The sequence below is a fragment of the Gadus chalcogrammus genome, chromosome 8 (genome assembly GCF_026213295.1).
Source record: "Gadus chalcogrammus isolate NIFS_2021 chromosome 8, NIFS_Gcha_1.0, whole genome shotgun sequence".
In the NCBI taxonomy this organism is placed as follows: Eukaryota; Metazoa; Chordata; class Actinopteri; order Gadiformes; family Gadidae; genus Gadus; species Gadus chalcogrammus.
Genome location: NC_079419.1, coordinates 4,739,937 through 4,754,412, shown reverse-complemented (window position 1 = coordinate 4,754,412; position 14,476 = coordinate 4,739,937). Strand labels below are relative to the sequence as shown.

The following is a 14,476-nucleotide window of genomic DNA, read 5'->3' as shown; positions in this document are numbered from 1 at the left end:
TTAAAAAAAGATAATACCAATTTTTTTTTAGCTAAAAATACCATGCATAGGCCTACCATACTTCCTGCAGCATTAGAAATTCCAAAATGGATTTTACATGTCGAATAAACGCACAGACGAATCACATTCTTATGAGGCCACAATAATGGCTAACGATGTACAAAAGACGAAGAAGAAGAAGGTGAAGGTCGTCGGAGGAGGAGCAGGAGCAGGAGGGGAGAAGAAAGCAAAGAAAAAAGAAAAGAAAAGGGGCAAGAGGAGAGAGACTTACGCGATGTACATCTACAAAGTTTTGAAGCAGGTGGGTGGTGACGTCGTCAGACACGTGTGTACCCCCCCCCCCCTCCAAAAAAAAGATGTTACTAAACTATTTTTCTCTTTCTTTCAGGTCCACCCCGACACTGGCATCTCGAGCAAAGCCATGAGCATCATGAACTCCTTCGTGAACGACCTCTTCGAGCGCATCGCCACGGAGGCGTTGCGCCTGGCGCAGTACAACCAGCGCTCAACCATCACCAGCCGGGAGGTGCAGACCGCCGTGAGGCTGCTGCTGCCCGGGGAGCTGGCAAAGCACGCCGTGTCCGAGGGGACCAAGGCCGCTTCAACAATTCGTGACAGACATCCCAGACGTAAACTCTACTAGACTGAAAGACCGCCTTTTGGCAGAGATCCCTGGGCTTGAAGCATACAAGAAAGGAAGAGATGATCTTCTGGCTTTTAAAAAAGATATTGGGCCGGTCTTGTCTGAAACATCAAACTACTCTGATGCTCTTGTTCTTGCCACAGCTGCCAAAATATTACGCAGGCAAAAAACCTTGAAGAGATGCTTCATGACCATGGTCTCAGCATCGCGTATGACCGAGTACTTGACATTTCAGCACAGTTGGGAGATGCAGTTTTGAATAGATACCTTGAACAAGGGGTGGTTTGTCCCCCCATTCTGAGTAAAAAGGCCTATTTTCCACAGCTGCAATGGATAACATTGACCATAACCCATCATCGACAACTGCAACTACTTCATTCCATGGTACAAGTATATCTATCTTTCAGCATCCATTATCAGGAAATCGAGGTGAAGTTCAAGAGCGCATTCAAATTAGGAACAACAAGGTTAGGAAAGTTCAAGAACCTCCTGATTCATGTACGCATTTCTATCCTGCTTTTTTCACATAGAAGAATCCCTGTCCTCCCAAGGGCGATGTAACACACGATCCTTTGCCAAGTATCCTGTTGACAAACGAATATGAATGGCTTGAGCGAGTTAGCCTCGGACAGACCATGTAGAGAAAAAGAGAGGTGTACAGTTTGAAGTAAGCTCTACATCACTTTTTCCGCATCTTCGGGATGAAGCTCTTTCAGTTGCAACAGTTAAACATTCAATGGACAAAGTCAGAGATGCTATTGTAAATCCAGATCAGCTCCCTGTCATAACAGCAGACCAGCCAATCTATGCACTTGCCCAACAGGTGCAATGGCAATGGCCATACCTTTATGGCGAGCAGAAATTTGTCATTATGTTTAGTGGGCTCCACATAAAGATGAATGTTTTGAGACCTCTTGGTACCTTGCTCAAAGGCAGTGGGTGGACAGGGGATCTTGTAGAAGGTGGTGTGGCTTCTTCAGGTATAGCAGAGTCGTATATTTCTGCCTCAGGTGTGACAAGAACATGCCAAATTCACCAGGTGACAGCATGCTGCATCTACATCCTCCAGCAGGAAGCTTACTACTTTAGAGATGAAAATGAAGAAGCCCATACTTCTTTAAGTTGGGAAGACTTATGTGCGGAAAAAAAGCATGCACTTATTTAGCCCTCCTTCCCCTGCTGAAGTAGCCAAAACAAAATTTGTTTTCCTTCACCAAAAAAATAAGTTATACAAGAATCATTTTTGCCATTCATTGCCGTCTATCTTCACAATGTAACATATTTTTGAACTTTTTATTGCCGGATTTAAAAGCTTGGACCCTTTAACCTATGTTTTGATACCACGATCATCAAAATGTGATTATCAAATCTCCATCCAAGTCCAATACCAAGTCTAATGGCTTTCAAGGGTGGCCATCTTGGAAAATGGCGGCCATATTGGATTTCTTACAGGCTTTTTGGGCTTTTTGGAAGAAGTGGGTCCCAAAGAATATTTTTGCCAAGTTTGATGCTTGCATCTCAAAGTGAACGATTTGTTGACTAATCTTCCGAACTATTACGCGATGTAAATCTACAAAGTTTTGAAGCAGGTGGGTAATGACGTCGTTAGACACGTGTACCACCGCTCCAAAAAAAAAATTGTGTTATCAAACTATTTTTCTCTTGTTTTTTCAGGTCCACCCCGACACTGGCATCTTGAGCAAAGCCATGAGCATCATGAACTCCTTCGTGAACGACCTCTTAGAGCGCATCGCCACGGAGGCGTCGCGCCTGGCGCAGTACAACCAGCGCTCAACCATCACCAGCCGTGAGGCTGCTGCTGCCAGGGGATCACGCCGTGTCCGAGGACAGTGGGCACCAAGGCGGTCACTAAATACACAAGTTCTAAATGAAACGAGCTGACTTTATTTTATATATTTTGATATGTAGCCTCCTAAAAGAAAGGAACCAGGTTTTTGTATTTTGATTTCATTATTTTGTTGGAATAAATGCATGCACGTTCACGTGTTGCTGTTGGTTGATTCCGGGTCTACCTGAGTTTCATCTCCCGCCGCTAGATGGGGGTGTAGGCTGCTATTCTTGTTGATTATTTATTTATTTATTGTATTTTTTGATATATGGAAACATTTAGCCATTGTTAAACTGAAATCGTTTTCAGTTTAACTGAAAACGTATGATGAAATCGCTTTCATCGTACTTCTCACAAGTATACTTAACTGATCTTCCTTAAAGTTTAATTTGAATATATTTCCGATAAAGTTTAATTGCATCTTTGAAGCATCCTTGGTCCGACATTTCCGTGAGGAGCACCCTGATAGACCTTGGTGGGTCGCCTGGAGGCGCCCATTGAGGGCAGGGTACTGTTACGGCCGTGGCCGTACCCAGCAGATGCTCTGTCCTGCTCTGCTCCGCCCCCAGCTCTACACCTGTCAGACTTGCACACCTGTCATCAATCTCCACTCATCATCTCTGCTCCACTTAAACCCCGGTTCTTCAGCCAATCATTGCCAGATCCTTGTTTCAGCTACAGTGGTAGAGACCAATCTCGGCACTAGTGAATGTTTGGATAGCAAGATAGCTTTTGTGTTTTTTCCGTGTTAAATCTCTGTGTTCCCCTTGCCCCAGGATCACCAACCCCGTACCTGCCTGCCATCCCCCCGTGTGCTCATCTGCCTGCCTAGATGCCTGGAATCCATCTTCGCCTGCCCTGTCCACCTCCTGTTGTTCCCTACTACTGTCGTCCTCAATACAATTCACCTCTGGTTTAATACAACATCCGTTGTCTGTGCTTGGGTTCATCTCATTCTATCATAACACCTGAAATACATTTCTGATCTAGAAGCAACATATTCAAAGTGAAATGTAAAAAGACAAAATTCAATGTACCATGACTCTTAGGATATAGCAATCATTTATATTTCACATACACTTCAATAATGCTTCGATAACAGTTTAAAAGCACATGGATAATGTTCAAGGTGATGAATCCAGTCAACTAATAATACACTGAATGTAGTTGTTTTATGTGAGCAATATAATCTGACAACATGACAAGTTCTACTTCAATGCATTTGAAATGTGATCTTATTCCTTATAATAGTGCTCTTGAAATATGTACTCATACTCAACTCATCAAAAACAACGGAACTCATCGACAACGCATCATAAATAGAGCATCCAAAATGATTGGCACACCCCTTCCATCCCTTGATTCACTCTACCACAAACGGACACTACGCAGAGCACGGAAAAAATCATCTCCGACCCCACTCACCCTGAACACTATGCCTTCCAACTACTGCCTTCTGGGAGGCGTTACAGGACAATTGCCTCCAGAACAACCCGGTTAAAAAAGTTTCATCCCAACTGCAATAAACTTTCTGACTCGGAACGTTAAGGATTAAGCATGGCCCTTATGTATTGTGTAGTTTGTATTTCTGTATGTATATCTGTGTCATATGTTTTGTAAGTTGGAACCTGTACCAAGCTGACAACAAATTCCACCAGCCTGGCTGTGTGGTCATTAAAATAATCAATCAATGTTGTTAGTGTGCTTTGCAAGTGTATTTCTAACATAATATTGGGACTTTTTAAGAGAACTTGAACTTCGAAATGAAGCATGACACTGAAGTGTACTTAGTATGGGCGAAGTACACTTAGTGGTGCTGTAAATAGATTAAGTATACTGAGATTAAAAGAGACCTTTAAAAAAAGTTTAAAGTGCAGGAGCACCAGAGACCCAAAACAACACCCCAAATCCCAGGAAAAGTTTGGTTTTCATAATATGTCCCCTTTAAGTTGACTTAATACATTTCAACCAGGGAGTCTAACATTGAGCTCAGTAGCAGGCAAGCAGGAAATCCAGGGGCAGACGTTCCTGAGGTTGCTTGGCCAGGCATCTGAACACCAATTCGTGGCAGTCTGGAGAGAAAGACGGGGTCTTAACAACGGTCTCATTGTATACGACTGTTGCCAAGGTTGTGTATGTTTGTACTAGTGCTTGCTTGAATGTACATGTGTGTCTTACTTGGCGATAGTCCACTCAATTAAATATTGGTTATAAGGCTCATCTCTTAAACACATAAGGTAAGTCATGTCGGTTTAAGATCAGGTTAATTAACAAAAGGCGATGAACAGATTTTAATCAGAGACCTCACAAAGGATATAACTCTAATGTTTGATTTGTAACTTCTTTACACTGTAATGATTAAGATGTAACCTTTTAATGTAATTTTGATATGTCTTTTCATTTTGATGTTCTGGAAATACAGGTCGAGAAGATAAATGTTAATAGGGAACGGGAATGGCCCGTAATTCAGAGCATTGTGATTGGCCAAAGGTGTTTTGCGGGAAGCCACTGAATGGGGAATATAACTCGAGGCCTGTAGACTGTACGGGAGTTAATTGCAAACCAACTCAGGTTTCGCTACTACTTTACGCAAGTTGTAATAAAGCCATAATCTTTAAAACCTAGTCCTTCTCGACCCCTTGTAATTTGTTAGGGCCCAGAAGGACCCGCCACACCGAGTGTCCTCTGGTGCACCAAAAACTAACGAGGTAAGCAGTTACCCTTGTCTAACAGAAACATAAAAGACTAAAAACTGCCTAGATAATCTATGTTGTAGCAGAAAATGAATGTTTCATTAGTTAGCTGAGAAAAATTAACACCTGTATGTTCTCCTGGCTAGTGTTGTATGAAGATTTACCTGGGCCTAGGCAGGATGGACAATTTCATGGTCTTCTATTTCCAGATTCTCCATTAACCCCTAAAACACACACATAAGAGATTATTTGCATTCATTCCGTCTTCAGACACGAGTCGAGTACGAGTTAGTGCTGTTGTCAGAGGGTTATTTTAAGCAGATGAGCTGGTACAACTGGCAACAGCTGTGTTCCCATCGGGATGTGCTGGTACTACTGAAAGAACAGATGCTGTGCTGGGACCCTGCTAGAGAAGTACATACCCGACAAGTCATCCATCTCCACGTCTGAGTCGGTGGAGTCTTCCAACATCTCCACATCAGGATGATGCGGAGCCTCTCCATTTGGCGGCCTGTTCATCAAACCGGGCAATTCCACTCCAGCAGCCTCCTCTGCCTTTAGTGGTTGAAGATAAGAAGTATTGTATACATGAGGCTTTGTATCAGGATCTCTGTCTGACCAACCTTTGCTGTGCTTGCTAAAATGTCATTCAGACGTGTCAAGACGAGATAAACATCGGTATTGTTAAAAGGGAAGAAGCTATTTTATCAGTATCACAATTGCCGGCGCTATTAAAGTGCAAATAAAAGTTACGTTATATTGTGTGTGTGTTATGGTTTATTTAGTGTTGTCAGCGACATGGTGCAATCACCACTCGTGTGGCAAATAACAAACAACTCATAACGAGAAGTCTCTTAAACGTACACACTCCTCGTCGAAGAGTATACTAAAAGGCATGAAGGGAATGCCAAAGATCAAAAACAGGTTGGCAGAGATTATTGGAGATCAATTTAGGATAATGGTTCCACAATCCTAAAGTCAGAATGAGGGCATGTTGTGAAAGAAAGTACTACTCACAGAGGTCCAGCACATGGGAGATTCTTCGTCCATTTGAAAATTGCGAAGATTTGCAATATTTATGTATTTGTGGATCTATGGCTATCTAACTCAGAATGATAATGACAAGGTAGGTACTTTTCAATCAAACTTTGCAGCTTAAACTTCAATACAATTGGTTAATCGCTAGGAACATTCGGAACTATACCGCCATGCTTATTAGTATTGCGTAACGTCGCTTCATGGAAGTACGGCGAGCCCGTGTTTCCGGTGAAACCTTTATTAGGGGTCCAAGCCAACAGGTTTGATCCCTATTGTTTTTGTAGTGTTTGTTATTTTTATTCTTCCCCCCGTGAAAGTGGGACTACAGCCCAAACCGTAAATGGTGCACACGCGCCAATTGCATGACTAGAACCAGGTCAGGCACCGCTACTCAGATAACAAAATCCAGACACGCCGGTCCCTAGGTGGAGCTATACCAAGGAATACGCGTTTTGGGCTATAGATCTCGACTGTACAATGTGTTGTTCCTCCGTGCAAATTTTTTTGACCACATTTCCTCATTCTGAATGAGGAGGAGGGCCGCAATTCTTCATCATCACCATCAGGGGGCCATGTGACTGTGCACTTCAACCAGACGAAAACTGAGAGAAGCTACACATTTTAGATTTTGTTGGATATGATTTCCTGTATTTTGGTGCATTTTGGGGATGGCCACTACCTACAAAATCTTCCAGATTCATAACCTATGTACGGTATGTTAATTGAACCAACATGCATTCATTTCATGTTTTCCATGCTCAAACAGCCACATGATGGTTATTATTTTGATCAGTGCAAAGGGCTCACATACATCATCATTCGATGATGTCACAAAACTGAAAAACAGTGGCCCAACATTAAGTGCAACAACTCAATGAACTCAAACCCAACAAGCATGATATTCACTTCAGGGCAGTTGTAGTAGTTGTAGTGGCAACTTAAGTGGAAATCTTTCATGACTGATATAGTTTCTAAGCAAACTAGCAAATATCTCTTCTTTCCGAACCAAGTTTTCTGTAACTCGACTCTCTTGTAGTGAGAAATCCCAGTTCATTATTCCTCACAGCAGTGGAAGAAAAACCGTAAACTCTGTACTATTGTTTTGACTATTGTTATTGTTGTATTGACTATTCTCATTGGTTTTGTTTGGATGTCCGTTTATTTTGTTTTATTACTCGAACATGTTCGAAATAAAAAAGCTAAACTAAACTAGTATACTCTTTTGACGCATTAATAGCGAGGGCAATAGTGAAACTGGTTAATAGCTGCTTCCCTTTTAACAATACCAATGTTTAGCCCATCTTGACACGTCTGAATGACATTTCAGCAAGCACAGCAAAGGTTGGTCAGACATAGATCCTAATACAAAGCCTCATGTCTGCAATGCTTCTCCTCTTCAACCACTAAAGGCAGGAGTGGCTATTGGAGTGGAATTGTGCGGTTTGACCAACAGGCCGCTAAAGAGAGAGGCCAACGGTGAGATATGCCAAATACCAACCGAGAGGAGGAGATGTTGGACTAGGACTCCATCCACTCAAACATGGAGATAGATGGCTACCCGGGTATGTATTTGTCTCCAGCCGGGTCCCAGCACAGCATCTGTTCTTTCAGTAGCACCAGCACATCCCGACGGGAACACAGCTGTTGCCAGTTGTACCAGTTCATCTGCTTTAAAGATCCTTCTGACCACAGCACTTGGCCAATCACAATGCTCTAAACTAAGGGCCATTCCAGTTCCCTATTAACATTTATCTTCCCGCCCTGTATTTCCAGAACATCACAATGAAAAGACATATCAAAATTACATTAAAAAGGTCACATCTTAAACATCTTATTCTTTACAGTGTAAATAAGTTACATATCAAACATTAGAGTTATAGCCTTTGTGAGGTCTCTGATTAAAATCTGTTCATCACCTTTCGTTAATTAACCTGATCTTGAACGGGCATGACTTACCACATGTGTTTAAGAGATGAGCCTTTATAACCAGTATTTAAGAGAGATGGGCATGCATCTGGAGTGGACTATCACCAACTAAGACACACACATATAAAGCGCTAGTACAAACATACCGTTGTTTAGACACCTTCTTTCTCTCCAGACTGCCATGAATTTGTGTGGAGCTGCCTGGCCAAGCAACCTCAGGAACGTCTGCCCCTGGATTGCCTGCTTGCTGGGTACGGCCACGGCGGTAACAGCACCCCCCCTCAGTGGGCGCCTCCAGGCGACCCACCAGGTCTATCAGGGTGCTCCTCACGGAAATCTCGGACCAAGGATGCAATTACACTTTATCGGAAATATATTCAAATTAAACTTTAAGGAAGATCAGTTAAGTATACTTGTAAGAAGTATGATGAAAGCATACTTCAAGTATTACAGCAGTAGCATACTTATCATTAGTAGCCTATATTACAGTTGCACTTGATGACATCCTGAGCGAAATACACTTCATCGGAAATATATTCTAAATAAACTTTTGAAAAAGCTCAGTTAAGTGTAGAAGATGTATGTTGAAAGCATACTTCAAGTATTACAGCACTAAGGTACACATCAGCCCATGTCTGGCTGTGGGTGGGGACGGCACCGAGCTTCGATGTTCAATTTTGTTTCACAGAACAAGACAAATAGGCCATCTACAAGAATATGATGATATCAAATAGATAGTTAACGTTCCTTTCTTTTAGGAGGCTACATATCAAAATACGTTAAATAAAGTCTGCGCGTTTCATTTGGAGCTGGTGTATTTAGTGACCGCCTTGGTCCCCTCGGACACGGCGTGCTTTGCCAGCTCCCCGGGCAGCAGAAGAGGTCGTTCACGAAGGAGTTCATGATGCTCATGACTTCGAGATTCCGGTGTCGGGTTGGCCTGAAAAAAAACGAGAAAAGCAGTTTAGTAAGACAAATTTTTATGGGGGGAGGGGGGGGGGGTGCTGGGGTCCGACAGCACAACCCTCCTGCTTCAAAATGTTTTCGATGTACATCGAGTAAGACTCTCTCCTTTTGCCCTTTTTTTTTAACCATTATTTTTGAGTTTGAAAACATGATGTATTTATTCAGCATGTCTCTCCAATAAGAAACTTTGTAACTGGGTACTTCGACATTTCGCCTTAAAAAATAGGCCTACACAAAATGGTTGAATAGAAAATGCTAAAATCTGCATATTTAGTAGTAATTTATGTGTTGAGGCCTTTTGATTCTGTTATTACCAGTCAGTATTGATGGCTGATGTGAAGGGAGAGAGTTTGATTGAGAAAACAAGATAAGTTTAAAATAGATGTATAAATAATACATCAATTAATCCGACTACGTTGAGTGTGGAATCATTCTTATTATAACAAGTGTTCAATAAGAATTTTAGTGTATATTAGCAAAAACCAACAACATGAGACAAGGTTTTTTTTTCAAACTTGTTAAACAACGGCAGCAAAAGCTATTGATGATTGCAACTAACAAAGTTCTGTATTTTGAGAACCAAGAGCACACCTCATCTCCAAAGATGGTACCACTATAGGAACAGCTGGGGTCCAGTCCAGATGAGATGGTACCACTATAGGAACAGCTGGGGTCCAGTCCAGATGAGATGGTACCACTCTAGGAACAGCTAGGGTCCAGTCCAGATGAGATGGTACCACTCTAAGAACATCTTGGGTCCAGTCCAGATGAGATGGTACCACTCTAGGAACAGCTAGGGTCCAGTCCAGATGAGATGGTACCACTCTAAGAACATCTTGGGTCCAGTCCAGATGAGATGGTACCACTCTAGGAACAGCTAGGGTCCAGTCCAGATGAGATGGTACCACTCTAGGAACAGCTGGGGTCCAGTCCAGATGAGATGGTACCACTCTAGGAACAGCTGGGGTCCAGTCCAGATGAAATGGTACCACTTGGGGATTCCTCTGACTCTCTTTGGTTATTTATTTGGCATATCTCAGGAAAGAGATCAGGGAAGCATGAACGCTCACAAAACGTTTACAACGTAGACGTTTCACGCCATCAATTGATAAACCAAGTCATGCAATCAGGGCCGGCGCTGGCCGTTTCGGAGCCCTAGGCGACTCGAAATCAACTTGCGCCCTGGACAGGTTTTGCGAGCGGGGGGGGGGGGGGGGGGGGTGCTACGCTGACGGTTTCGGGCCGCCCTGACAATTGCTCCCGCGCCCCCTCGCTTCTCCGTTCGCGTCGTATATTTTAATTGATATATTTTTTAATTAAGGGCGCCACCAGAGGGCGCCCCCAACGCATTTGTCGCCCTAGGCGGTCGCCTAGCTCGCCTATGCCGATCGCCGGCCCTGCATGCAATTAATGTAGTCCGTGCTCCTGTCCTGTCTGCTGGAGGAGCGGGGACAAGTGCAGCAACTTAGCAACTCGGACACGGGCTTCAGATGCCGGCAAAGGGGGAAATTCAAAATGTCATCAACATACTGGCGATTTTCTGTTTTATAGAATATCTATAATACATTGAATCGGATTATACAATTATCATAATTGATTAATCCTTATTAACTGGAAAAAAAATGCATTTGTGGTTTTCGGGTGTTACTTGTGCAGCGTTCGCCAGCACTTGCCGATGACACATTGTGTTGTTTTGAGTGTGACTCGGATAAACCTCAGCCCTACCACTTGGCCCCACCCCTCTATCAAAACATCAATCAGGAATCCCTACTCCTACATACAACCTACAAGAGAACATACGTGTAAAGATATCAACTCACCTTAATCCGAGGCTCATAGGCTAGTTAGTAGTACTGAAATAAAGTCGACTTCGCTTTCACATTAACTACAATGAGTCAACAGACCTGTTTCACAGAGCTGTCATTGGATTGGACAATAAGATGGACAAAGATAATACCTATTTTTTTTTTTTATAAAAATACCATGCATACCATACTTCCTGCAGCATTAGAAATTCCAAAATGAATTTTCCATGTCATTGCTTTAAATCATAATGAAATTAATTATATTTTAGGGGTGGGATTCCGCATCATAGAGAAGACAAGCAAATCTTATAACTTTATATTTGCTTTATACCGTAGTTCTCAACCTGGGGTCCCTGGACCCCCAGTGTTCCGTGGGCAATACGAGGGCTCCGCAAAATACTTTGCTATAAATTATAAAATTGTGCTCTTTCTTAAAAAATATCGATAGAGCACTAACCCTATGTACTAAAACGCCTAGAGACATTTATGAAGCCTGAATAAATGTCTCTTGCAGTTTTGGTTTGTATTGTTGTAGTTGTGTCTGTAATCCTACAGGGGACAGCAGAAGCATGTGTAAATTGTTTGAAGATAGCCTACATTCCTTCTCATCGGTCTTCAAGCATCAACAATGGTTGTTATGTTCGCTCCGATCGACGCAAATGTATCAAGGGTTTAATGTAGATGCCTCCGTGTGCATTCATGTTCATGTGGATCGACAGAAAGTAAACAAGGATCCAATGTGGATGCTGTTAAATCAACATTTATCAAATGCATTAAGAATGAAATGTAACTTATCCTTTTATTTCATGTAAACATAAAGCTGCTCTTTAAACAAATATGACAATACCTAGCATTACCTTGTTTGCAGTCTACCAACTGGCAAAAAAAAAAAAAGTGGCTTTGAGTGTGTTTTAATGCAGTACAGAAAACGCAGGCATCGGCAGGACTCGCTGCCTGTTGCACTTGCTCATTAGCTTCATGAAAGACCAATCAGTGATTATCCATAAACTGAATAGTCTTTGATTGCAACATAATGAGTCTAATGAGATCACGCAGATGCCATACATAATAAAGATGGAAAATAATAAAAAAGAAGGTCTTACCAATTAGCATGTTTACATCAACCTAACCTGTGCATACATACATACCGCTTCATCCTACAAAGCTCTCATGTTAACACTTTTGTGTACGTGATTCCTCCCGGCCACCTGTCTCTCTGGCAACTCGTTTCACATGTTTACTGGGGATCGTGGTAATGATAGAAAATCTGCAGATGCTAGGAGGATGATGGCCTTTAATGGCCAGGTTTTTTTTTTTCTTGTCCTTGATTATCATTGCCATGTAGGTCTCCCATCTTGGCTCCTGTTTTTTCCACAGCCACACTCACACACCCACGGCCCCGGCCATTCTCATTGCTGTCTTCTTTAGAGCGACTGCTACCAACATATTATGGATGGATGCATTAGTGATGTGGAGACCGGGGCTGGCTCGTGTGTCTCTTGTTGTCGTGCGCGAGCGCATCATTAGAAAATGTTCCACTTGGCAGAGAAGCGCGTATTAACTGCACACGCAATGAAATGAGGTTGTGATTGATGGTTAAAGTTATCGAGGACTATTAGCTTGAAATATGAACCTCTCAATTGTCGTGATGAAGCGCGGCGCTATTTGCGTGTTGATCAGTGCATTGAGAGACAATTGGAATCCGCAAAGGCTGATGCATTATAGGTAGGGGTGGGCTCACGGCTTTCCGAGGCAAAAAGTAATCCTGGTGCCACGGAATAGTTCAGGGCTACTGTTCAGTTGGAGACTGAGGCTTTATATGTATATATACATAATGATATGTATGATATGATGAGGTATAGTTAATGGGTTTTGTACTGTGTAAGGTTAATTGCACTTATTGGAGGTTAGCCAAGGTCAGATTACTCTACACCAAGTAGAGAGAGGGGCACTTTTGTTAATCAGTCATGGTGATACTATGGTGACCTCCAACGTACAGTATACAGTTGGACTGCTATTGATGCCGATTTACCTTTCACTGACCTACACACAACTACCTACATTTTAAAACGGAAATGGCAAAGAATAGCATGTGAAACAAACACGATCCGACGTCATCTCATAAGGATAACTAACACCGAAGAAGTAATCGTCAGCCCCGTTTATAAAAGGGTGAATTTATGCTAGGAACCATGGTGACACTCTAAACTTGGACTTTGTGTGCACGCACAGTATGCCGTAGACGAACAGCCGAAACAATCGCAAACCCATTAGCTTTCATTATTACAGTAATTACTGTGTACATTTCATTACGGTCTCAGTATATTAAATGACTGCTTGGTGTGGAGGGAGGGCGTTAATCTCTTTCTGTATCACTGTGCACTGCAGTACTCAAAACAGCATTAAGAGGCACATAATCAGAGGGAACTAATTGCCTATGATTGCATAAATGAAGTGGCTCCATCTCGTCCCGAGAGCTCTGATTTCCGTGTGTCCGGTCTCAAGCCACCGCCCCTAGGAGGGAGAGGGGGAGAGAGGGGGGGGGGAAAGCGAAAGAGAGAGAGAGAGAGAGAGAGAGAGAGAGAGACGAGAGAGAGAGAGACGAGAAAGAGAGAGAGAGAGACGAGAGATAGAGATCGAGAGAACGAGAGAACAAGAGGGAAAGAGAGAGAAAGAGAGAGAGAGAGAGAGAGAGAGAGAGAGAGAGAGACTGGGATGACCACAATACAGAGAGCCCCTTGCAGTCAGCGCCTGGTGGCTAATGTGAGGAAACCAAAAGATTTAGTGAGTCCGCGGGGGGCCTCCGAGGGCAGGGGGGGGTGCAGCCACAACTGATGCCTTTTCCTTGTCATAAAGACTTTCCTCCGCTTCACAGAGAGAGGAAGGGGTAGTGGCGGAGGAGGCGGGGGGGGAGAAAAAGGGAGAAGGGGGAAAAAAGCCCCCATGAATGCCCACCATTTCAGAAATGAATTTATCGGAGTCACTGTCTTTTTCCCCATTAGTAAGTGTTTAGTTCAGCGTTTTAAATAATTGCGTTACCAGGAACGATATTTAAAATACATTTGGGAGTCAATGAGGCGGGAAAGTGCCTACATGTTTTGCTGATGACACGCAGGCCATTTGGAAGACATCAAAGTAGAAAGGAGGTAGCCCAGATGCATATTATAAACTCATTATGGATATCATTTAAAAGGATGTACTCCAGCAGCAAAAACAATATTCCTTGTCTCTCTCTGGTAATGTGTGTTTGCAAAGTTGAAACTCTTACACCGCCTTCACTTTAATGTGATCGGCGGCAGGGTAAATGTCCTTGATTTCCATACGAAGATAGTTTGTGGATGACACAAAGCGATGAATTCTGCTTTCAAAACGGAACCGGGGCTAAGTAACCTCTGCTGTCAGGAATAGCTTGGCTCGCTGTGCAGAGTGCTGGACAGGTCGGTCGACTTAAGCACAAGCCCATGGTAATCTGTTGAGCATCGTAGCTCACCGTAATACACAGGGTTTTTTAATGGCAACTGATAAGCCAATTCCGTCATTGTCTCATCCTGAATCA

The 14,476-nt window shown here is 42.9% G+C and overlaps 1 protein-coding gene and 1 pseudogene across 1 annotated transcript; both read left to right on the top strand.

The window, feature by feature from the left end:
- Nucleotides 1-202: 202 nt before the first annotated feature.
- LOC130387279 (late histone H2B.L4-like) lies at nt 203-651 on the top strand (the record flags this gene model as incomplete). The annotated part of the gene is made up of 2 exons (XM_056596298.1): nt 203-301; nt 389-651. Coding segments are annotated over 2 exons (354 nt in total), but the record flags the coding sequence as incomplete, so codon positions are not given.
- A 1,015-nt stretch (nt 652-1,666) lies between these two features.
- Nucleotides 1,667-13,438, top strand: LOC130387199 (late histone H2B.L4-like; annotated as a pseudogene).
- The last annotated feature ends 1,038 nt before the right edge of the window (nt 13,439-14,476 follow it).